The sequence below is a fragment of the Centropristis striata genome, chromosome 6 (assembly GCF_030273125.1).
Source record: "Centropristis striata isolate RG_2023a ecotype Rhode Island chromosome 6, C.striata_1.0, whole genome shotgun sequence".
In the NCBI taxonomy this organism is placed as follows: domain Eukaryota; kingdom Metazoa; phylum Chordata; class Actinopteri; order Perciformes; family Serranidae; genus Centropristis; species Centropristis striata.
This window is the reverse complement of record NC_081522.1, coordinates 40,902,348-40,928,163: the sequence shown is the minus strand read 5'-3', so window position 1 is coordinate 40,928,163 and position 25,816 is coordinate 40,902,348. Positions and strand designations below refer to the sequence as shown.

At 37.8% G+C, this 25,816-nt stretch overlaps 1 protein-coding gene across 1 annotated transcript in view; it reads right to left on the bottom strand.

The window, feature by feature from the left end:
• Positions 1–25,816, bottom strand: part of syt12 (synaptotagmin XII) — a 31,150-nt gene continuing 5,334 nt past the window's right edge. Inside the window, exons 2-8 of the mRNA XM_059334309.1 lie at positions 14,239–14,299; positions 11,595–11,788; positions 10,237–10,641; positions 5,987–6,202; positions 3,607–3,727; positions 1,743–1,876; positions 1–214 (exon numbers count right to left, since the gene is read on the bottom strand). Of these exons, the coding sequence (XP_059190292.1) occupies positions 41–214; positions 1,743–1,876; positions 3,607–3,727; positions 5,987–6,202; positions 10,237–10,641; positions 11,595–11,788; positions 14,239–14,284 (1,290 nt within the window). The 5' untranslated portion in view covers positions 14,285–14,299 and the 3' untranslated portion in view covers positions 1–40. The remainder of the gene's footprint in view (positions 215–1,742; positions 1,877–3,606; positions 3,728–5,986; positions 6,203–10,236; positions 10,642–11,594; positions 11,789–14,238; positions 14,300–25,816) is intronic.

Here is a 25,816-nt window from a genome sequence, read left to right as displayed (position 1 = left end):
GAGGACTCGGAGGATTGGAGGACTAGGAGGACTGGGAGGTCTAGATCCGGCGCAGCGGGTGCCACATGGAGACGGGTTTCCTCAGCGTGGCCAACATCTGGTTCCAGTGGGTGATGCCCATCCCGCTGGCCTCGGGGCCGATGATCACATGACCCAGGTTCTCACCGCGCCCGTCGTCTGTCGCCTCGGCAACCGTCACCCTCAGAGAGAGTTCCTGTCAACAGAACGCAGAGACGGTTACAGTCAACACACACCACGTTACACAACCTGCTGACGGAGCATGACTCAGCATTTACTACACACACACACACACACACACACACACACACATACACCAACACACACACAGATAGAGAACTAGAGCTGCTGGTTTTTATTGATATGGCAAATGAACTTCACTGGATATGAAATAGTGAGAATAAATAACGAGAATAAAGTTCAAATAACAAGAATAAAGTCGAAATGATGAGAATAAATAACAACAATAAACTAGAAAATTTCCTCTGGGGAAATTCTGAAAGGGCCACGGGGGCTACTGCCGGTGTGTGTACACTATGATGAGACTCTTCAGAGATTTCAAACTATGCCCTTTAACCTCAAAATGTGTGTGTGTGTGTGTAATTAAAATCACATAAAGTTACCTGTGTGTGTGTCTGTGTGTGCACGTGTGTGTTTGAAGCATGTGTATGCATGTGTGAGGAGTGTGAGCGCTTACGTGCATGTGTGTGTGTGTGTGTGTATACTGTAATCACATCAAAGATCAAAGCAATCAACAGAATTAACTGACGCCTGTTCCGGCACAGTGACAGCAGCCAGAGGTGGACAGACTGGAATTTCTGGCCTCGAACAGAAAGCATTTTCGGCAAAACCATAATACCTATCATTGATCCGACTTCACTTTGAGCGTCCTGAGTTCTTCCTGAACGTCTACATATGTTTTAAATGAAAAATTAAAAAATAGCTTTGTTAGAGCGATCTAAAAAACTGTTACATCTCCCTTTTTCAGAAATCCTGCGTTTTTAATATGGGAGCCAATGAGGCTGTTGGTGGTGTTGGTGGTGCATCTGTGCATCCTACGCCCAAACTATAACTCTGACAGCTTTACCAGAGGATTGTGAGGGAGAAGACTAATTTTCCTACGTTTCTATGTATAAATTATTTCTGTAGAGTGGAATTTGCGGCCTGGAGCGCAGTTTTCAAATTTATTTTTTGACAGTTTCTTCTCTCCCTCTACACTCTGGCGATGATGTCACACACTGTGACACGAACATTCCGTGCAATACACACCCATTATAATCTCAGAATTTCTCCAAAAATGATCATGGTCATTGAACAGGGATTGATAAAAAACTATATGACCTATCGAAACGTGGATTAATACACCGATACACAAGACTTGTGTCTACTGTTTAAAGTTTAAATGGAGTCTCTAGGTGAAATTATGCCGGAGAAGTAGACGTTTAAAAATCTCCAATTATTGTTCTTTTTCCCTCATTTTTTTGTTGGCCGTCCCATTCATTTCAATGCAAAATTTTGGGCAGTTTTTCGCGACTTATGTCGTATGTTGAGGAAAATAAAATAAAAAAAGGCCCTGAAACGTCTCGTTGGGTTCTTAGAGTTTCTCTCTGTGTCTTTATGACTCTGTTGTGGTTCTTATCTCTGACCTGAGATAAGAACCTGAGTTCACTCTGTGGATTAATGAATATCATGTTTCATCATGCAGGAAGAGTCCAAAGTGTCACCTGCAGGACGATGGAGGGCACCGAGAAGATCATGGCCTCGTTGAAGATGGGGTTGGTGTCGTCCCTCTTGGTCGACGTCTTCTTCTTGCTGATCTTTCTGCCGTCTTGCAGCAGATAAACTTTAACAAACGGATCTGATGATGGAAAAAAAAAGAGAGAATAGTAATCAGACCACATGTAAAACTGCACACACAGTTTGAATACTTTTGTGTTTCTACACTGTAAAAAATATTTGTAGAAATTACAGTAAAAATGTCAAATTACATCAGAAATAGAGGATAAAATCAAAAATTGTATATCACCGCAGTAGACTTTTAATTACCAAAGAATAGCACAATTTCTTTTACTTTTTTCTGTCATAAACTGTAGGTTTTGTTGTAAAAATATAACATTTTCATGTAAAATTTATGGAGAAATACCACGATGTGTGAATGAATGACACTATTACCCTAAAAACAACAGGAATATTCAGTCTAAATTACAGTTTTTGCTGATATTTACATTTAACTTTACAGTAGAAAACCCACTCAGAATCTCTGTGAGAGCAAAACTTTCAACACAAGTACAATAAACATGTGATTTTGTTTTTTAATAGATAGAAACGTAGAATAGAAACGTCTCTGACAATAGAAACGTCTCTGACAGCAGGCCCCGCCCACCAGATTCAGCTCAGCACCAAAGAAAATGTTGAGCTTGTGAACACATTTTTTTGCCTTTACAATAATTCTCTAAAATATGCAATGATTCAGATGGAATAGTGACATTAGAATGTGTGAGAGGAACCAAATTTAGGCTTTTAGGGCAAAAATGTTCTCTGGGGGAGCATACACTACTGTTTTATACTGTTTTATTTTTTTAAAATGTCTTGAATGTGCTGTATTTATTCATGTTTTTAAAGGGTTTAAGCTGAGCCAGAACCACAATGATGATCATATCACAGTCATGCAGGTGTGGTAACGCTTTATATGAAGGTCCTTGTAATAACCATTAATTAACAAGTAATAAGGCCCTTGTAAGTCCTTACAAGATGCTTATTAACATTATTGTGTGTTTATAAGCTTATATAAGTGTTAATAATGGCATTACAAACACCCATGACCCACCCATTATGTCTTTGCCATGCCTTTATTAATCTTATTTTGTTTGCTTATTGATATTAAAATATACTTTATTGCTCATCTATTATAAGTTAACTATAAGTTAACTATGCTTTTTGCAACTACTGGATCTAAAGCGAGAACAATGCCTTATTACTTGTTAATAAATGGTTATTAAGGACCTTATTATAAAGCGTTAGCGGTAGTTTTTTATGACATACTGGTATCAGATCAGTACTTGGTATCGGAATCGGTATCGGGAGGAAAAATGGTATCGGAACATGTCTAAAAAAACACACACACACACACACACAAACTGCCTAAAAATATCAAACTCTAACATAAAGCGATTCAAAATATTAATAAAACAGTATTTATCAAAATAAGAAAACATGGTATATTTATATGTATGTAGTATATTTCTATAGATATATGATATGTGTTATTATAATGTATATGCTGTAGAACGAAGGTGTATATACAACAAATGTATTATGTGTTAGTAGATTTTGGAATTATGTATTATATCACATATATCACATATATGTAGAAATGTGTGTAATATGGATGAATATGTGAATAATTTTTGTTTTGTTCTGTTTTTTATTTTTATGTTTTGTGTTTTCAACTGTATATTTGATACTGTTGGACCCCAGGGAGAATAGCTGTGGCTTTGCTGCAGCTAATGGGGATCTTAATAATAAAATAAAATAAACTAAACACACAAAGACACACACACACACACACACAGACAGACAGACACACACCTGCAGTGTTCTTGCTGTTGGTCCACACCAGGTTCTTACACTTCGCCACGACGACGGTGAGACGTTCTGCTGTCGGCAGATAACTCAGAGACAAGAGGATCTCCCCCACCGCATCTACAGCCTGCACACACACACACACACACACACACACACACACACACACACACACACACACACACACACACACACACACACACACACACACTCAGTTAGTTACTTTACTAATTAAAGTTATTGCAAACGAGACACATGAAGAGATTATGAAATATATTGTTTTTGCATCAATTCAACTCCTCAACAGTTAAATTAATTAATTAATAACCCATTAACCAATGAACCAACTGCAGAAAATAACTGTGAGTTTCCTTTAACTGTATATGGCTATACGGCTCAGTAGACAATGCTGTTAATTTGATAATAATTTCATCTTTTTTTCATGAAATGAAAACTTAAACTAATGAGCGATCCAGAACTATTAAAACTTTGGCTTTAACTACTGTGATTTTGTCACAAGGAGTGATTTTTATTGTAAATGATACAGAACTATACTGTAAAAATCAAACACAGTGATGAACTGTGAATAATACAGTCAATAACTGGACATTTCACAGAGATTATTTACAGTGTTGCAGCAGTTTTTTGGGTTGATACTATTTTACAACACATTTGGTGCTAATTTTTACCTTTGAAAACTGAAAACAAACTGAAAAAATGTTTATAAATTCTCCAGAATCCCACATTCAGACAGCAGCAGAGAAAAATCCCACTGTGATCTGGTTCCAGAAACTTTTGACATTTAGTAGATTTGTGTATTTTGTGCAGTTCTTTTGACATTAAACATTTGAAGTTGAGACATTTTTGATATTTTTTGCAAGAATTACAAGTTATGTTTCATAAGTCACTGCAGCGATCTTTAGCTAATACCATTTGATGCTAAATTCGCTATTTTTTTTAGTCAAGAATGGATAAAAAAGGTCAAAAAACCCTCCAAATAGAAATAGAATTTTGGAGATTTCTGCAAGAATTATGAGTAATATCCCATAAGTTGTTGCAGCAACTTTGGGGGTTGACACCATTCGTTCAACACATTTGGTGCTAAATTTAACCATTTTTTTAATATCGAGAATATTAGATGAAAGTGTTTAATCAAACACAGTGATGAACTGTGAATAAAACAGAAATAACTGTAGATTATTTACAGTGAATGGTTCACTGGTATAGAAGCATAAAACACCAGGATCAGAATTGTAAAACACTTTTTTTTTATCATATAATAATAATGTTATATATTATATTTCTGTGTTGAATGTGAGCTGTAGTTGCGCTGCGTGTCCACCAGGGGGCGTCACACACCAACATTCTGACTCTTATGGGCTGAAATCAGTCTCATTAATATCTGTAAACACACAGAGGATGATCTACTAATAGTCCTTGATTTAAACACCTGTTTTACTATGCACAGATACAAATTTGTAATTTTTAACTTGTATTTTGGTTTTTACAAATATGTGTGTATGTGTAAATATATTGTGTATTTGTAAATACACAATTTTCCATTTGTAAAAACAAAAAAGGCATTTGTAAAACAGAAAATTCTGTTTGTGAAGTGTGACTCTGCATTTGTGAATCATCAATCACACAAAATTACTAAAAAAAGACACAGAATGACCAAAAAAAGACACAAAATGACTAAAAATAGACACAAAATGACTTAAAAAAGACACAAAATTACTAAAAAAAAAGAGACAAAATGACGAAAAAAGACACAAAATTACTAAAAAAAAGACACAAAATGACCAAAAGAACAAAATGACAAAAAAGACAAAATGACCAAAAAAAAGACAGAAAATTACAAAAAAGACACAATGTGACCAAAAAAGACACAAAATCACTAAAAAGAGAGAGAAAATTACCAAAAAAAGGCACAAAATGACGAAAAAAAAAGACACAAAATTACTAAAAAGACACAAAATTACAAAGAAAGATACAGAATTGCAAAAAAGACGAAATGACCAAAAAAGAGACAAAATTACTAAAAAAAGACACAAAATAACTAAAAAAGAGACAACATGACGAAAAAAAGACACAAAATTACAAAAAAAGACACAAAATGACCAAAAAAGACACAAAATGACCAAAAAAGAGACAAAATTACTAAAAAAAGACACAAAATAACTAAAAGAGACAACATGACGAAAAAAAGACACAAAATTACAAAAAAAAGACACAAAACGACGAAAAAAACATCTTTCAAATTCTATCCGACATGAATGTTCTGACTGTATTTGGAACTTCTCAATAAAGTTTTTAAAATAAATAAATAATAATAATAAAATAAACCCCTGTGTGTTTGTAGATATTATAAAGACTAGTGTGTCACCTTGTTGACGTCCTGCAGGTAGAGCCAGGCGTTGAAGGGGCGGATGGTCAGGTCCAGGTCCGACAGCTTCAGATCCGCCACGCCGGCGCTGATGTTTCTCTCCTCGGCGTCGATCCCGAACGCAGCGCAGCGCAGGCTGACCTCCTCCAGCGAGGACGAGTCCACGGGGATGGAGAAGTGCTCGTCAAACATCACCGTGAAGGCGTTTGCCTGGACCTGCAGCAGGGAAACAACAGGCGCTTTCATCAGGGTTCCAACTCTCCCACGGTCCCTGAACGCATCAAAAGACAGTAACCAGCAAGAATCTCTTTATTCTCCATGTGTCATTAAAATAAACTAACCAGATCCTGTTAAAAACATTAAATATATGTATATACGTGACAAATATTCACTGAGAATCTGTTTACACATACACACATGACAATACTTCAATATGTATCTTTTATAATATTTAATATTATATTATATTATATAATACTTTTGGTAATTTTACGTCATGTTTTGGAATTTTCTTGTCTTTTTTTGTAATTTTTGGTAATTTTGTGTATTTTTTTGGTAATTTTGTGTCTTTTTGTAATTTTTTGGTAACTTTGTGTCTTTTTTGTAACTTTTTGTCATCTTTTTTTATCATTTTTGGTAATTTTGTGTATTTTTTTTTTTTTTTTTTTTTTTTTTGTAATTTTGTGTCTTTATTGATAATTTTGTCAACCACGTGAGAAATATTCACAGAGAATCTGTTTACACAGAGCTGAGAGGAGAGGACAGGAGAGGCTGGAAACATGACATGAGAATATTTACAACATATCTATTGGATCAAACAATCATCTAGTGATGTTCTCAACAGTTTTAAATGATTCTTTGACCCAGAAAATGTAGATTTTGACACTAAGATTGACCTTCTGAGTGGCTTAGAAGATATATTGGTTCTCATAGACTTTATATGGCTGCCAAGTCCGATCCACAATCTTGATGAAGTGGCTCGAACCAAAAATTTAAACTCATGGTGATAGAGAGCATGTGGAACAAATGTGGTGCTTTTGTCTGGCGTGTCCCCTTTATTTAGCTCCGCCTCCTGACTAATAATCCCTTTATTTAGCTCCGCCTCCTGACTAACAATCCCGGTTAATAACATATATTTTGCTTTTTCAAGCAAATTCAATTAATTTCTCACGGCGTCTGCATTAAGAACAGACTGAGCCAGTTGTTAAGTGTATAATAATTATCATCTTCTGCTGGATTTTATAGTGTTAATCACCTTTATTTTGATGCATTTATTCAAACAGTTGATCCTGACTGTGGGTGTCATGATAGTTTGTGCTGTCTGAGTTTTATTTAAACCGATCTGTATATATTTAATCTGATTCCTGATCAGTCATCATCTCTTTAAAGCTTCAACAACCTGACCTTTTAAATGGAAGCTCAACTTATTGCTTTTTATTATTCATTTCATTTCCTTCAAACAACATTTTCTCTGTTATCATTCAATCAGAAAACCTGAGAGGATTCAGATTATTATCGTCAATATCTGATTTATTTTCTTGGCAGTCGGAGAGAAGAAGACAGAAGTTACCAGGCAACTAGTGACTGAGAGAGAGAGAGAGAGAGAGAGAGAGAGAGAGAGAGAGAGAGAGAGAGAAAGAGAGAGAGAGGATGTAATAATAACTCCTTTTCACACAGGGTGAATATATATATATATATATATAACATCTACAGGAATCACAGCAAAGCAGAATATATACACAGAACACAGAAACATTATCTGCAGACTCTAATATTGCTGCTGCTGCAGACTAATGCTAATGCTAATGCTGCTAATGCTGCTAATATTGCTGCTGCTACTGCTGCTGCTAATACTGCTGCTGCTAATATTGCTTCCGCTAATGCTGCTAATATTGCTGCTGCTAATATTGCTGCTGCTGCTGCTGCTGTTGTTAATGCTGCTGCTGCTAATGCTGCTGCTAATTTTGCTGCTAATGCTACTAATGCTGCTAATGGTGCTGCTGCTAATGCTGCTGCTGCTGCTGTTAATGCTGTTGCTGCTGCTGCTAATATTGCTGCTAATGCTACTAATGCTGCTAATGCTGCTGCTGCTGTTAAAGCTGTTGCTGCTAATAATGCTGCTAATGCTACTAATGCTGCTAAAGCTGCTGCTAATGCTGCTGCTAATATTGCTGCTAATGCTACTAATGCTGCTAATGCTGCTGCTAATGCTGCTGTTAATGCTGTTGCTGTTGCTGCTAATATTGCTGCTAATGCTACTAATGCTGCTAATGGTGCTGCTAATGCTGCCGCTGCTAATGCTGCTGTTAATGCTGCTGCTGCTAATATTGCTGCTAATGCTACGAATGCTGCTGCTGCTGCTGCTGCTACTAATGCTGCTGTTGCTGCTGCTGCTGTTAATGCTGTTGCTGCTAATATTGCTGCTAATGCTACTAATGCTGCTAATGCTGCTGCTGCTGTTAATGCTGTTGCTGCTAATATTGCTGCTAATGCTACTAATGCTGCTGCTGCTGTTAATGCTGTTGCTGCTAATATTGCTGCTAATGCTACTAATGCTGCTAATGCTGCTGTTGCTGCTGCTGCTGCTGTTGCTGCTGCTGCTGTGCAAACATGAAGATAGAAAGAATCCAGTGGATCAGGTGGTTTCTGTCTGCCAGCCGGAACAATATGAGTCAGTCTGCACCGACGTGGAGAAACAATGGAAGAAAGAGGCAACAACACTGTGTGTGCGTGTGTGCGTGTGTGTGTGTGTGTGTGTGTGTGTGTGTGTGTGAAGGAGGGGAGAAGCTGCTGATGTCAGCATCTCTCTGGTCTTCACCTCCTCCACATTAAAGAGCCACTGAAGCTCTGAATCCATTATTATCACCCAGCAGGAGCCACCAACACACACACACACAACACAGCACAACACAACACAACACAACACACACAGCTCAGCGTGTGTGTGTGTGTGTGTGTATGACTCACAGCCAGGCAGGAATCAGTGTGTGTGTGTGTGTTTTCTGGCAGTGAGCTGTGGAGCAGGAGGCAGTGGCAGGTGCAGCAGATGGAGAACGAAGCTTCCTGTTCTAACGAAGCTTCACGTTACTTTTATTTCTTTAAATGCACAATAACATCAACACATTTGACTTTATCAGTCTTAAACTTGAGACTTGAAACATTTTGACTCCTGAAGCACCAAAAGATTTGTTCTGAACTGGTTTTACAGGTAATCCAGGAGAATTCCTCATATCTATCTATCTATCTATCTATCTATCTATCTATCTATCTATCTATCTATCTATCCATCTATCTATCGATCTATCTATCTATCTATCTATCTATCTATCTATCTATCTATCTTTCTATCTATCTATCTATCTAAAATATATATAATATCTATAAAGTATTTCTGATTTAAACAATTTACTGTAACCTTTAAAAAAGATTATTTTCTAGATCAATTGATTGATTCTGTCTATAAAATGTCTAAAAATGGTCTTAAAATAGTGAAATAAGTCCAAAGTTTTGTATTAAAAAATGTTGTATGAAAAAACTGTGTAATTTTGTATATTTTTTGGGTAATTTTGTGTCTTTTTAAAATCATTTTGTGCCTGTTTTTGGTCATTTTGTGTCATTTTGTGTCATTTTTTTGCCATTTTCTGTCATTTTTTGGACATTTTGTGTCATTTTGTCAAATGTTTTTGTCAATTTGTCTGACATCATTTTATCTTCTTATGGTCATTTGTGACTTTTTTCTGGTAATTTTGTGTCTTTTTAAAATAATTTTGTGTCATTTTTTAAATAATTTTGTGTCCTTTTTTGTGTCCTTTTTTGGTCATTTTGTGTCATTTTTTGTCTATTTTAGTCATTTTGTGTCATTTTTTGGACATTTTGTGTCATTTTTTTGTCATTTTCTGTAATTTTTTGGACATTTTGTATCTTCTTATGGTCATTTGTGACTTTTTTTTGTCATTTGTGTCTTTTTTTAGTCATTTTGTGTCAATTTTTGGTCATTTTGTGTCATTTTTTTGTCATTTTCTGTCATTTGTGGGACATTTTGTATCTTCTTATGGTCATTTGTGACTTTTTTTTGTCATTTTGTCTCATTTTTTTGTCATTTTGTATCTTCTTATGGTCATTTGTATCATTTTTTGGTAATTTGTGTCATTTTTTGGTAACTTGTGTCATTTTTTGGTAACTTGTGTCATTTTTTGGTCATTTGTGTCTTTTTTTTTCTAACGTGAAGACAAACATAGGGGCCTGGTTACCCTGGTGACGCCCACGTTGAGCTCCTCGGGCCCCAGAGAGACCCTGATGAAGCAGCCGGGGTAGTCCCCCTCCTCCCGCTCCAGCAGGTCTTTGCCCTGGTGCAGGGTGACGTGGAGCAGCCCGGTCCCGTGGCCCGGGTGGCGGGACGCCTCGAACTCCAGCGTGACCTCCAGCTGGCCCACCGTGTAGTCGTGGCCGAAGTTGTTGGCGATGGAGGAGATGGAGCTGAGCGAGTCGGTGGAGATGGAGCGGTTGAGCTGGTGGAGGCCCGTCGGGTCCAGCTCCCGGCTCATCAGCTCCAGCTGGCCCAGCTCCCTGAAGCCGTCCGGGGTGTCCCCCAGGGCCAGGCTGGGCTTACGGCTCGACGTGGTCGACGTCCGCCGGTGGTTGTTGGCCGCCACGCGCTGCATTCACGGCGAGAAAAGACACAAAAAAAATATGTACAAGTTATTATAGAAAACATAAAAATAAGAAAAGACACGTTCAGGAGATTATAGGTTATTATAGTTAACGAAATAACGAAAGCTAGAATTGAAAAAACATTTCCGTTTAACTGAAATAAAAATAAAAACAAGAGTTTAAAAAAACGTAACATAACTAACTGAAACTGTATTTTGTGGTAACACCAAAACTAATCAAAAAAATCTCAAATTTACAAGAAAAAAAACGTTATTGGGGCTGAGATGGATCAGACAAAGGAAATAAAGGAAACATTTATTGGGACTTTTTTGAATCTGGCACCCAACAAATACCCCATTACAAAACAACTACAACTAATAAAAACTAAAGTAAAATTAATTAAAAAAATTCTCAAATTTACGAGCAAAAAGTGACAAATTCGTAAGAAAAAAGTGAGGAATTTACAGGAAAACATTGCCGAATTTACGAGCAAAAAATGACAAATTTACAAGAAAAAAGTGACAAATTTGTAAGAAGAAAGTGACAAATTAATGAGAAAAGTGACAAATTTACAAGAATAAAGTGACAAATTAACAAAAAAATGTGACAAAGTAACGAGAAAAAGTGACAAATTTACAAGAAAAAAATGACAAATAGGCAACATTTATTGTGACCTTTTTGAATCTGGCACCCGACAAATACCCCATTACAAAAATTTAAGAAACATTTTAATTTAACTGAAATAAAAATAAAAACAACAAAAAATGATAACTAACTGAAACCGTATTTTGTGGTTACAAAACTAACTAAAATTATAGTAAAATGTCCTTCGTTTTCCTCTTTGTCAACTTTTTCCATCCGTAAACCTTTTTGGTTGATATGAAATCTATTTCATCTATCTGGTTTTATGATTAATAAACTTATTGGGGCTGAGATGTTTGTTTCTGTATGAACGTACCTTCTGTCTGACTTCTGAGAAGGACGTCCCATATTTCTCCTGCAGGTACCGGTAGTCGAAGTTGGGGAAGGGGGACGGAGCGGGGAAGGTCCCAGACTTCCAGAGCTTCCAGATGTTGAGGCCGGCCACGGCCAGCAGCAGCAGGAAGCCCACCAGGTAGAGGCCCACCTCCCAGCCGGGGGGGTCCCGCACCACTGGACACACACACACACACACACACACACACACACACACACACACACACACACACACACACACACACACAGAGACACACAGGTCAGCAGGTCAGTCTGGACCAGAGACCTGAAACTAGTTTTGTGATGGAGCACCAACAGGTTTGTTCTCAAATGGATCTACAGGTGATCACACAGGAGAATTACACTAATATACTAATATATTGTATATTTCATTACTTTTATTAGGGCCACGGGGCAATTTTGTGTCTTTTTTTGGTCATTTTGTGTCTTTTTTAAATAGTTTGGGGTTTTTTTGGTCATTTTGTGTCTTTTTTTTTAGTAATTTGCATTTTTTTCAGTCATTTTGAGTCTTTTTTTGTAATTTTGTGTCTTTTTAAAATAATTTTGTGTCTTTTTTTGGCAATTCTGTGTCTTTTTTAAGTAGTTTAGGTTTTTTTCTGTCATTTTGTGTCTTTTTTAGTAATTTTGTGTCTTTTTTTTGTCATTTTGTGTCTTTTTTTTAGTAATTTGCATTTTTTTTTCAGTCATTTTGTGTCTTTTTTGTAATTTTGTGTCTTTTTTAAATAATTTTGTGTCTTTTTTGGCAATTCTGTCTTTTTTAAGTAGTTTTGAGTCTTTTTTGGTCATTTTGTGTCTTTTTTTGGTCATTTTGTGTCTTTTTTTTTAGTAATTTAGAGTCTTTTATTGGTCATTTTGTGTCTTTTTTTGGTCATTTTGTGCCTTTTTTAAGTAATTTTGAGTCTTTTTTTTGTAATTTTGAGTCTTTTTATAGTCATTTTGTGTCTTTTCTGGTCATTTTGTCTTTTTTATTGTTGTTTTGAGTCCTTTTTTTGTCCTTTTTTTGTCATTCTGTGTCTTTTTGGGTTATTTTATGTCTTTTTTCGTCATTTTGTGTCTTTTTTTTTTTTATGTCTCGTTTTGTCATTTTGAGTCTTTTTTTGGTCATTTTGATACTGCCTCCAGCGGCCCCATGCAGGTAATTTGAGTTTGACTCTGACTCTGGTCGTCATTTTTCTCCAAGCTCAGAAGAAGATCACATTCCTGTTCCTGAGTTTTTTATGTGATCGCTGGAGGAAGTTTTGGAGAAAGGAAGAGTTCAGAGAGTCTTTTATTTCAGCAGCAGTGGGAGTTTTAACAGCCGCTCACTGTCATCAGGGACGCACAAAGATTTATGTTAATCAGAAAAATAAGTTTGGGACAAAACGGCACACAAATTGAAACGTGGCTGTGAATTAAACGTCATGTTGCATTAGAGAGGAGGATGATGAGGCGCTGTAGGAGAATCTGACAGATTTATCTCTTCTTCTTTAACACCAGAGGAAAGACAATTATACAAGGAGTCAGAGTGGGACCAAACATCTAATAACGAGGCTGGAGCAGCAGGACGTTCATGTGTTCATGAGTTAAAGTCTTTTTGGTCATTTTGTGTCTTTTTATAGTCATTTTGTGTCTTTTTTTTGTCATTTTGTGTCTTTTTATAGTCATTTTGTGTCTTTTTTTTGTCATTTTGTGTCTTTTTGGGTCATTTTGTGTCTTTTTTTGGTAATTTTGTGTCTTTTTTATTCATTTTGTCTTTTTTTTTGTCATTTTGTATCTTTTTTTGTCATTTTGTGTCTTTTTTGGTCATTTTGTCTCTTTTTCAGTCATTTTGTGTCTTTTTTTGTCATTTTGTGTCTTTTTTATTCATTTTGTGTCTTTTTTTAGTCATTTTGTGTCTTTTTTGGTCATTTTGTCTTTTTTTTGTCATTTTGTATCTTTTTGTGTCTTTTTTTGTCATTTTGTGTGTTTTTTGGTCATTTTGTCTTTTTTTTGTCATTTTGTATCTTTTTGTGTCTTTTTTTGTCATTTTGTGTCTTTTTTTGGTCATTTTGTCTCTTTTTCAGTCATTTTGTGTCTTTTTTTAGTCATTTTGTGCCTTTTTGGTAATTTTGTGTCTTTCTTTGGTCATTTTGTGTCTTTTTTTATTCATTTTGTGTCTTTTTTTATTCATTTTGTGTCTTTTTTGGTCATTTTGTGTCTTTTTTTGGTCATTTTGTGTCTTTTTTTGGTCATTTTGTGTCTTTTTTAGTCCTTTAGTCCAACATAAAATGTGATTTTTAACCTTTTTTTAACTTTCAAAACACTATCATGCTCAATAAAGAATGTTAAATGTGTCAAATGTGACCAAAGGTGTCAAATCTACCATATAAGAGGGTTCCATCCAGTTCTATCATTTGATACTAAATCTATTTGAGCTTGTCTCCAGTTTTACTTGGTATATCATCATCAAACTGAAACTGGCCTCATGGAGTTTACAGCCAGAACTTTAGAGGTAAATGTACAGTAGGGCTCCACGCTGCTTTGTTTTATACTCTGATGGAGGCAACAAGTCTGGATTATTGGGAGCTTCTGGAGACTTTAGAGGGTTAAAGACAGTGTGGATACATCACAGATGAAGAGGAACTCACCGCTCAGATGGTAGCCTGATATATCTCCACTCTGAGCGGAGGACATGGTGCTGCAGCCAGCCTGCAAACACACAAACAATATACATGTATAATGTAAAAAACACTGTCAAAAATTGCATATCACCATAATAGGCACTTTTGATTACCGTGAATCAAGGAATAGTACAAAACTTCTGAAATCACACAGTTTTACTGTAAAAATATCAACATTTTCAAGTAAAATTAAAGGAGAAATACCATCATGTCACAATTACCCTAAACATAACGGGAATATTCAGTCTAAATTACAGTTTTTGCTGATATTTACATTTAAATTTACAGTAGAAAACACACTCACTGTAATTTCTTTACGGTGAAATTCTGGCAAGCACAGCTGACGGGATTTCACCGTAAATTAAACTTATTTTTTGAGTCATCAGAGTTCATCCAGCAGCAGCTTTAGATATTCTGCTTTTCCTCTAAAATAAATTCCCCTCTGCAGAATAAAATACAAACATTTTCTTTCTTGGTATGTTTTAAAAACTGCTCTCGCTCTGAAGTTATTTCCTCCGACACAAAGAGTCCCAGAAAACATGTAAACAACCACATGAAGCTACCGAGTCCTGACAGGAAAGGGTCACAACAACACTTATTCTTTTATTTAACAGCACAAACAAAAAGAACAATGACAAAACAATATGAATAATACCAAAACATGCAAATGCTGGCCATGGGTCTCCTCTGGTTTCTGTGGAAAATTAATGAATAAATTGAACCGATCAGCATTTAAATCCAATCTTATCATATTTATACAGCACGTTTTAAGCAAAGACAAGATTTTGAAAGTGCTGCACAACAATAAATAGATAACACAATAAAAGCACAATAAAAAAAACATAAGTAGACAATAAAACAATAAAATACAATAAGATAAAATAAAAATAGAATAAAATAACAAAATAAATAAAAATGCACTGCCTCCATAAAATAAAATATGCATGTAAACACATAAAATCCTGAAATCAACCCTCTACGTGGTGTCTAAAGCCAAAGAGAGGAGGAGGTTTTAAGAAGAGCTTTAACATGAGGAGGCCTGAATAATGTGCAGCAGAAATTCATTCCAAAGTTTTGGAGCTGCAAACATTCGTTCCCCTCTGGGCTTAAAAGCAAATAAAATAATTTAAAAATGAATCCTGAAGTTAATATCCTGGAGCACAAAGTGTCCCACAGATGGAAACATGCATCATGAGATCTGTCAGCACGGAGAGCCTCCTGCACAGGAAACATGACAATACATCTGGAAAAACAAAGTCTGAAATCATAATACAGAGTGTGTTTCACTGCTGAAGCATCTTCAGTAATGTGGCTGAAATTATTCCATAAAGTAGCTGTTCTCAACCTGGGGGTCCCAACCCCAATTGGGGTCGCGAGATGATTTCTGGGGGTCAACAAATCATTTTGTTAGTCAGCTCTGTCTCCACTGTGTTCATGTGTTCATGAGTTTTAGTCTTTTTGGTCATTTAATGTCTTTTTATAGTCATTTTGTGTATTTTTTTTTTTGTCATTTTGTGTCTTTTTTGGCAATTTTGTGTCTTTTTTTGGTCATTTTGTGGTCAATTTGTGTCTTTTTTAGCCTGGCTAACACCAGACCAGATCTCCTGGTCTGGAAACCAGCCGTTCATTTCTCCGTAGAGGAGGTGTGGTTTACGATCCTCCGGAGCCGTTTATTGGACGCTTAGAATGTCTATCAAAGCGTCTGTAGGTAGCTCTTAGCCAATCAGATCAGTTATACCAGATGACGTAGTAGAGCAACAGAGATGGATGTTTGTTGTGTGTGTGTCTGTGAGAGAGTGTTGCTGCTGCTTTGCTTCTTGAGTTCTCGCTTTCTGCAAGATTATTTATTTTCACGCTTTATTCCCCCTCATGTCATTCAGCCACACATCCACTGATTTTATGGGCAATAAACAAGCTGCTGGGGGTCTCTGGGGGCTCCGCTGTCCGCGGTAGTGGGGCTATTAGCCGCCAGCGACGCTAATAGCTATTAGCGGCTAATAGCTATTAGCCGCTAGCGGCGCTAATAGCCGCTAGCGACGCTAATAGCCCCGCTACCATAACGCCGGTGATCTCAGCGGAGCCCCCAGAGAGAGAACTTTCGCTCTAAACTATTTAAAACACCGTCTGCAGCTAAAGAGAGTTTCGCGGCTGCAGCAGCCATGTTGGATCCGTAAAACTTCCAAGTGCCGAGTAGTACGCGTCATCGTCTCACCGTCCCTCCCCGCTCTGTGATTGGATCCCTAAAACAGGGCTAAGAAACTGGCTTGGTTGCCAGACCGTCTGGAGGTTCGAAATTAAATTTGAGCGCGCAAGGCAGTCTGGGTATACCCAGGCTAGTCTTTTTTGGCAATTTTGTGTCTTTTTTGTCATTTTGTGTCTTTTTTGGCAATTTTGTTTCTTTTTTGGCGATTTTGTTTCTTTTTTTGGTCATTTTGTGTCTTTTTTTAAACATTTTGTGACTTTTTTTGGTCATTTTGTTTCTTTTTTGGGTAATTTTGTGCTTCATTATTTGTCCAAAATTCGAGTTTGTATGATCTGAACTGTGAGATTGTGTTCAGTGGACAACATGCATGTTAGATTGGGGTCGCGACTCAAAAAGGTTGAGAACTGCTACCATAAAGGGCCATGTGGCTGCAGGTTTTCCTTCCAACAAAGCAGAAGCACAACAGGCAAGAGTCATTTAATCAGCTGATCTCAGGGTTCAAACAGCTGATTGGTCCAGGCAGACATGCTCTTGATTGGTTGGAACCAAAAGCTGCAGCCACATGGCCTTTTATGAGACACTTTGGACATGCCTGAAAGCTGAAAATGTGGATTTTGGGGCCGTGAGAAGTGATGCTAACAGAACAGAAACATGTTGCTGATTCCTCCAGTGATTCTTCATGTTTAGTTCACAATAACAAATCAATTCATGGTTTGTTTCTTTAAAAATAGCAGCAGGGAAGGGGCTGTTGTTTCCACTGAGACCCTCTCTTCCTCCGCAAAATAAAAATAAGAAAGTGACGAAGCTGGATGTGACTCACTCCTCCTCCAGCCCCCCCCCCCCCCATGGGAGCATTACACTAATGATATAGAAAAAGGCTGTGGGGGGGGGGGGTTGTCGACTCAATTCTGCTGAGCGTTTTGCAGAGCGTTGTGGTCGCGCAGCCAATTAAAGTGGCTGACGCAGTGCAGGGACGCTGACAGCTGCTGCTGATGTGCCATTAGCAAAGCATGGGGGTCTCTGGGAGGAGGAGGGGGGGGCAAGAGGAGGTCCAGAGGAGGAGGAGGAGGAGGAAGATGAGGAGGAGACAGATCTAGTGAGTAACATGGAGGCAGCGTGGGCTGATCAGGTGGTAAAACACTAACAAACTGAATCCTGAAATAGAAAAACATTAGAAAACAAGCAGGAAACTCTGGCTGCAGCCTGGTGGAGTCGCTTCGTTTGAGCCTTAATCAGTCAGTCGGTTTCTAGTTGTTGGTTTAAAGGCTCACCGTGCAGAAACTGTTGCTGAGATTCACTTAGTTTGGGTCGAGCTTTGTCATCTTTTGGAGATGTAACCGCCGTTTTACATTTACATTTAGTCATTTAGCACAGTGATTCCCAACAGGAGGGGCCCGACCCCCCCAGGGGGGCGCCAAAGATCCACAGGGGGGTCGCGAAGCCTTCTTGATTTTAAGGGATTTGTAATAAATCTAATGTGTTAAATATAGATGAGTCAGCATTTAATTCATTAGTGGGACAAAAACAACTACATAAGGGCTACATTAAACGTTTATTCATTTATTTAAATAGAAAAATCACTATAGGAAAGTTTAAAAATAAAGGCTATATCACAAAAATAAGGACATGTGTAACATCCCTCCTGCAGTATACACAGGTAACCTCACCTAGTGGTAACCTCACCTAGTGGTAACCTCACCTAGCGGTAACCTCACCTAGAGGTAACCTCACCTAGAGGTAACCTCACCTACTGGTAACCTCACCTAGCGGTAACCTCACCTAGCGGTAACCTCACCTAGCGGTAACCTCACCTAGTGGTAACCTCACCTACTGGTAACCTCACCTAGCGGTAACCTCACCTAGCGGTAACCTCACCTAGCGGTAAACTCACCTAGTGGTAACCTCACCTAGAGGTAACCTTACTAGCTGTAACCTCACCTAGCGGTAACCTCACCTAGAGGTAACCTCACCTAGCGGTAACCTCACCTAGAGGTAACCTCACCTAGCGGTAGCCTCACCTAGCGGTAACCTCACCTAGCGGTAACCTCACCTAAAGGTAACCTCACCTAGTGGTAACCTCACCTAGAGGTAACCTCACCTAGTGGTAACCTCACCTAGAGGTAACCTCACCTAGCGATAACCTCACCTAGCGGTAACCTCACCTAGCGGTAACCTCACCTAGAGGTAACCTCACCTAGTGGTAACCTCACCTAGCGGTAACCTCACCTAGAGGTAACCTCACCTAGTGGTAACCTCACCTAGCGGTAACCTCACCTAAAGGTAACCTCACCTAGTGGTAACCTCACCTAGAGGTAACCTCACCTAGTGGTAACCTCACCTAGAGGTAACCTCACCTAGCGATAACCTCACCTAGCGGTAACCTCAACTAGCGGTAACCTCACCTAGAGGTAACCTCACCTAGCGGTAACCTCACATAGAGGTAACCTCACCTAGAGGTAACCTCACCTAGCGGTAACCTCACATAGAGGTAACCTCACCTAGCGGCAACCTCACCTAGAGGTAACCTCACCTAGAGGTAACCTCATCTAGCGGGAACCTCACCTAGCGGTAACCTCACCTAGCTGTAACCTTGACTAGCTGTAACCTCACCTAGCGGTAACCTTGACTAGCTGTAACCTTGACTAGCTGTAACCTCACCTAGCGGTAACCTCGACTAGCGGTAACCTCTCCTAGAGGTATTTTGTGTATTTTTTAGTTATTTTGTGACTTATTTTGGTCATTTTGTGTCTTTTTCTGTGTTCTTTTTGGTAATGTTTTCTTTTTTGGTCATTTTGTGTCTTTTTCTGTGCTCTTTTTGGTCATTTTGTTTACTTTTTGGTCATTTTGTGTCTTTTTCTGTGTTCTTTTTGGTAATGTTTTCTTTTTTGGTCATTTTGTGTCTTTTTTTAGTCATTTTGTGTCTTTTTCTGTGATCTTTTTAGTCATTTTGTTTCTTTTTTGGTCATTTTGTGTCTTTTTCTGTGTTCTTTTTGGTACAAAAATTTTGTGTCTTTTTTTTGGTTCTTTTTGGCTTTCATTTATCTGGTTTTACCAGTTCATTTCAGTTTTTGGACAATGTTTTTTCTGTTTTTCTGACTATTTTTCTGGTTTCCATGGTAATTTTCTTCCTGTTTTTCAAACTATTTTTTTAACCTTTTTTTTCTTACTATTTTTTTTGTTTTACTGAGATTTTTTTTCTTTTTTTCAGAGTATTTTTTCTGTTTTTCTGTCTTTTTTTTCAAGAGTAATTTTTTCAGTTTTTTCTGACTCAATTTTTTCCTGTTTTTCAGATTTTTTTTTTCTGTTTTTATGACTTTTTTTCCGTTTTTCATTAAATCTAGAAATAAGCATGCTAAACACTTAAAACAAGATCAATGATCTAACACTTCTAAATCTAAAGTTTTATTTTTATCTTGGTAAGAACCAAATAATCATCAGGTCACTCTGCTCGGGCCAGTTCATCACTGCTGGCAGCTTTAATTTATCTGGTATTAAGAGTTAATTTATTATTTAAAGTGTTCAACATGCTTATTTCTAGATTTAATAATCTTAATTTAATAAATCTTGTCAAGGTAAATTATCTGTCCATGCAGCAAGATCATTTCCCTCAGATTTACTGTTTGATCTGGTTTTAGACCTTTTTTTCAGTGTAACTCCTGCAGAATGTGCAACAAGGACGAGCACATCGCTGCTGCTGCTGAAACTCTCCACAGACGATCTGCTGCAGCTTCTCTGCTCGCTGACCAACACGCTGACAGATTTCCTGGAGGTTGGTTTCACTCTGTGATTATTGGATTATTGGGAACTTGTGATGTGATTCAGTCGGCTGGTGGCTACAACAGATATCGACACATTTAACTCTTAATGCCTCTACTATGCATTATCTCAACTGGATACTCGCATCATCCTCATATCTCCACTGACGACTCAGCTTCATCCACACCAGCCATTATCTTCCAAACGCGTCTATTTAAATTAAATTTGATGACTTTCAGCCTCCAGGTGGATCCTCGCTTCATTCTGCAGCTCGTGACCTTTTCTCTTTGTTCTTCTCCTCTCTGTCTCATTTACCCTGTCGCCATCTAACACATTAAAGCGCAGTTTCCAAATGTATTTATTTTATTATTTACATTTGCAACATTTAATTTTATTCTTTATTGAGCATGATAGTGTTTTGAAAGTAAAAAAAAAGATTCAAAATCACATTTTATGATGGACTAAAGGACTAAAAAAAGACACAAAATGACAAAAAAAAGACACAAAAAGACACACAATGACAAAAATAGAGACAAAGTGACTAAAAAAAGACACAAAATGACAAAAAAAGACACACTATGACTAAAAAAGACACAAATTGACAAAAAAAAATACACACGATGACTAAAAAGACACAAAATGACTAAAAAAAGACACACGATGACTAAAAAAGACACAAAATGACTAAAAAGACACAAAAAGACTAAAAAAAGACACAAAATGACACACGATGACTAAAAAGACACAAAATGACTAAAAAAAGACACACGATGACTAAAAAAGACACAAAATGACTAAAAAGACACAAAAAGACTAAAAAAAGACACAAAAAGACACACGATGACTAAAAAAGACACAAAATGACAAAAAAAAGACACAAAAAGACACAAAATGACTAAAAAGACACAAAATGACTAAAAAAAGACACAAAAAGACACGATGACTAAAAAAGACACAAAATGACTAAAAAGACACATGATGACTAAAAAAGACACAAAATGACTAAAAAGACACAAAATGACTAAAAAAAGACACAAAAAGACACACGATGACAACAAAAGACACAAAATGACTAAAAAAAGACACAAAATGACTAAAAAGACACAAAATGACAAAAAAAAGACACAAAATGACTAAAAAAAGACACAAAATGACTAAAAAAAGACACAAAAAGACACACGATGACTAAAAAAGAAACAAAATGACTAAACAAAGACACAAAAAGACACACAATGACTAAAATAGAGACAATGTGACTAAAAAAACACAAAATGACTAAAAAATGAAAAAAAAGACTGAAAAAAGACACAAAATGCCTGTCACCATCGAACACATTAAAGTGCAGTTTCCAAATTTATTTTTCGACAAATGTTTCTCTCCCTCTCCACTCTAGCGATGACATCATCCACTCTAGCCTCTCCATAGGGTAACAATGGGGTGATTTTTTGGCGTGTTTCTGCCGAATAATTTCTTTTTTGACAAATTTTTCTCTCCCTCTGTGATATTTGACACCACTAAGAGAGAGAGAGAGAGAGAGAGAAACAGCTGAAAGTTCCCCCCGAACAGAAAGCATTTTTGGCCGAACCGTAGTTTTTATCAGTGAACCGACTTCACTTTAAGCGTCCTCAGTTCTTCCTGAACGTCTACATATGTGTTTTGTGAAGAAAATTGAAGAAATTGTTTCGTTTTTTAGAGCGATCAGATGAGTTTCAGCCTCCCTCGCTTCATTCTGCAGCTCGTGACCTTTTCTGTTTGTTCTCCTCTTTCTCATTACCCCTGTCACCATCTAACATATTAAACTGAAAATATGTCTCAGATGGTGTAAAGAGGCTGAAAATAGTATCAAACAGAGAGAAAAGGGGAAATGATTGAGCTGAAAATCTACAGAAGTGGAGCATGTTTAAATACCATGTTGGTATATTTTTTCACCTATATGACCTGATAATAATAATATATTTTTTATTCTGACTTACTGGATCAACATTTAGAACCAAAAAGAAACAAAGAAAAACCAACATAAATGTGATCTTGTGATTGTGTGTGATCCTGTCATCAACTCTGGTTTTTATTCTAGTGGGACTCCATTTTTTTTTGTTGGGTCTTGTGTGTTTAGCGGAACAATGTTGGTCATTTTGGGTATTTTAAGTCATTTTGTGTGTTTTTTTGTGTCTGTTTTGGTCATAGTGTGTTTTTTGTTGTGTCTTTTTTAGTTATTTTGTGTCTTTTTGGTAATTTTGTTTCTTTTTTTGGTCATTTTGTTTCTTTTTTTGTTTCTTTTTTGTTTTTTTGTGTCTTTTTTGTGTCTTTTTGGGTCATTTTGTTTCTTTTTTTGGTCATTTTGTGTCTTTTTTGGTCATGTTTTGTCTTTTTTTGGTCATTTTGTTTCTTTTTTGGTTATTTTGTGTCTTTTTTGTGTGTTTTTGGGTCATTTTGTGTCTTTTTTGGTCATATTGTTTGGGTTTTTTGGTCATTTTGTTTCTTTTTTTGGTCATTTTGTCTTTTTTGGTAATTCTGTGACTTTTTTTGTCATGTTGTGTCTTTTTTAGTCCTTTAGTCCAACATAAAATGTGATTTTGAATCTTTTTTTTACTTCCAAAACACTATCATGCTCAATAAAGAATTTTAAATGTGTCAAATGTGACCAAAGGTGTCAAATCTACCATATAAGAGGGTTCCATCCAGTTCTATCATTTGATACTAAATCTATTTGAGCTTGTCTCCAATTTTACTTGGTATATCATCATCAAACTGAAACTGGCCTCATGGAGTTTACAGCCAGAACTTTAGAGGTAAATGTACAGTAGGGCTCCACGCTGCTTTGTTTTATACTCTGATGGAGGCAACAAGTCTTTTGGAGCTCCACAGGGTTAAACAGACTGCCTGGAAGGGAAAGGTGAACATTTGCATAAAAGCTTTTCCTCCTGACGTGACATCTTCTTCAGCCTCCTCAGATTTATCTCTGTGCTGCTGCAGGACTTGTGTGTCTGATAACGTTCCTCATAAAGGCTGAAACGAGCGTCTTCCCTCAGCGAACACAGCGTCTGTGTGGGAGACGCTTTAATTACCGAGATATGCATGAAATGAATATCTTGTCACAATGTCAGCCTGCAGAACAGGCTGTGATGAGCGTTAAGTGGCTGGTGAATAATGTACTGGAGCAGAGCTTGTGAAAATTTGTGAAATAGAATTTTCCAGAACAGTAATGAGGCTGTCAAAGGAAACACAAACAGAAAATCAGCAGTCATGAAAGACAAATGCCTTTTTTTTCCTCTGCATCATGGTTTGCAAAACCAATTTAACCCTGTGGAGTCTCTAAAAGCTAAAAGCTCCAGATAATCCAGACTTGTTGACTAGAAAACAGAGCAGGTGGAGCTCTACTGTAGTGATGTCTGGAGAGTGTTTGTTCTCCTTCAACTCTCATTATTCAGTCGAGAGAAACTTAAACAACGAGCTGAACAAACAGAAAATGATTTGTCTACAAAAATCTGCCGGTTAAATATTTTCTCTCCTCCTTTGACCGGAGGAGGAGGAGAGGAGGAGGAGGAGGAGGAGGGGGGGGGGGGGGAGGAGAGGAGGAGAGGAGGAGAGAAGGAGGAGGAGGAGGAGGAGGAGGAGGAGGAGGAGGAGGAGGAGACCAGGTGAAGCTCTCTGTGCAGTTTGTGAAGAGCTGAGGAGAAACTGTCTGATTGAAGCTCAACAAACATCAGAGTATCAGGAGGAGGAGGAGGAGGAGGAGGAGAGGAGGGGAGAGGGAGAGGAGAGGAAGAGGAGGAGAGGAGAGAAGGAGGAGGAGAGGAGAGAGGAGAGGAGGAGGACGAGAAAGGAAGAAGGAGGAGGGAGGAAGGAAGGAAGGAAGGAGGAGAGGAGGAGGAAGGAAGGAAGGAGGAGAAGAGAGAAGGAGGAGGATTGGAGAAGGGGAGAAGAGAGGAGGATCGAAGAGGAGGAGGAGAGGAGGAAGGAAGGAGGAAGGAGGAGGAGAGAGAGGAGGAAGGAAGAAAGGAGGAGAAGAGAGGAGGAGGAGGAGAGGAGGAGAGAGGAGGAGTGGAGGAGGACGAGAAAGGAAGAAGGAGGAGGGAGGAAGGAAGGAAGGAAGGAGGAGAAGAGAGAAGGAGGAGGAATGAAGGAAGGAGGGGAGGAGGAGGAGGATTGGAGAAGGGGAGAAGAGAGGAGGAGGAGGAGGAGGAGGAGGAGAGGAGGAAGAAGGAAGGAGCAGGAGAGAGGAGGAGGAATGGAGGAGAAGAGGAGTGTAAAATAATGTTTTTTCACTTATTTAATCCATAAATCTTGTTTTAATCCTTTTGGTGTTTGTTTCCACAACTGGATGGACGTTCCTTCACCTGGTGTCAAACTCATTAAAACTCATTTATCAGATGAACAAGAGGAGGAGGAGGAGGAGGAGAGGAGAGAAGGAGGAGGAGGAGGAGGAGGAGGAGGAGGAATACAAGACAGGGAGAGCTCTTAGTGTCTGTCTAACTGACTGGATGTTCAGGATAAAGTCTCATCAGTCTCAGGATGTGAAGGAGACGAGGAGGAGAGAGGAGGAGAGAGGAGGAGGAGAGAGGAGGAGGAGGAGGAGGAGGAGAGAGGAGGAGGTGGAGGAGGAGGTGGAGGAGGAGGAGAGAGGAGGAGGTGGGCAGGAGCTTAAACTGTCCAGTGTGTGAATGAGGAGATTTAAAGGCTACAGACATTTATCGATTAACTAATGAGTCACTGCAGCCAGATCCAAACTGTTTGGACAGAAGCTCCGTTTCTAAATCTGACTCTGAGACGACAGGAAGTTCAATCAGCAGCTAAACTTTAAAGTAATAGATTACACAGTAACAAAGTAATCCAACGGACAGAATACCTGTAAAATTAGAGATTTATGTCTCTGTTCATTCCTATGAACACTGATTCTCCCGTGCAATGACAATAACGGCTTCTTGATTCACATTTGGATAGAAACAACTTAATCCTGTGGCCTTTTGTCCTGTTGTAGTCTTTATGCTAAGCTAAGCTAACCAGCTGTGGCTGTTGTTGAACCTTTCTGGTGTTTTTCTGTGTTGTTGCAACATTGTTGACGAGTTATTGATCACAAGTTGTGTAATCATAATAAATGCATGTCATCCTCCTGGCTGAGCGGGGACACAAACATCCTGCAGCTCCTGCTATAAAACAACGTCAAACCAAGACATAATGAATACATAATACATAATAAAACACAAAGTGGCGGTTAGAGTGACATGTTGTCAATCATAGTTGTCACAGTTACAAACAACATCTCCGAGCTGAACAACAGAGCCGTCGTCTGTCAGCATTAAACCACCGTAGGAGCTTTTCACTGGTTTAGAGTTTCTAAAACATATTGCACATGTGATTCTACATAACGTTCATAAGGTTCACTGTTATACCAGGGCTTATTTGTAGTTTTACGTCTTTTTTTGGTAATATTGTGTCTTTTTTGTTCATTTTGTGTCATTTTTTGGTCATTTTGTATCATTTTTGTGTCATTTTTGTTCATTTTGTGTCATTTTTTGGTCATTTTGTGTCATTTTTTGGTCATTTTGTGTATTTTTGTTGGTCAATTTGTGTAATTTTTGTGTCTTT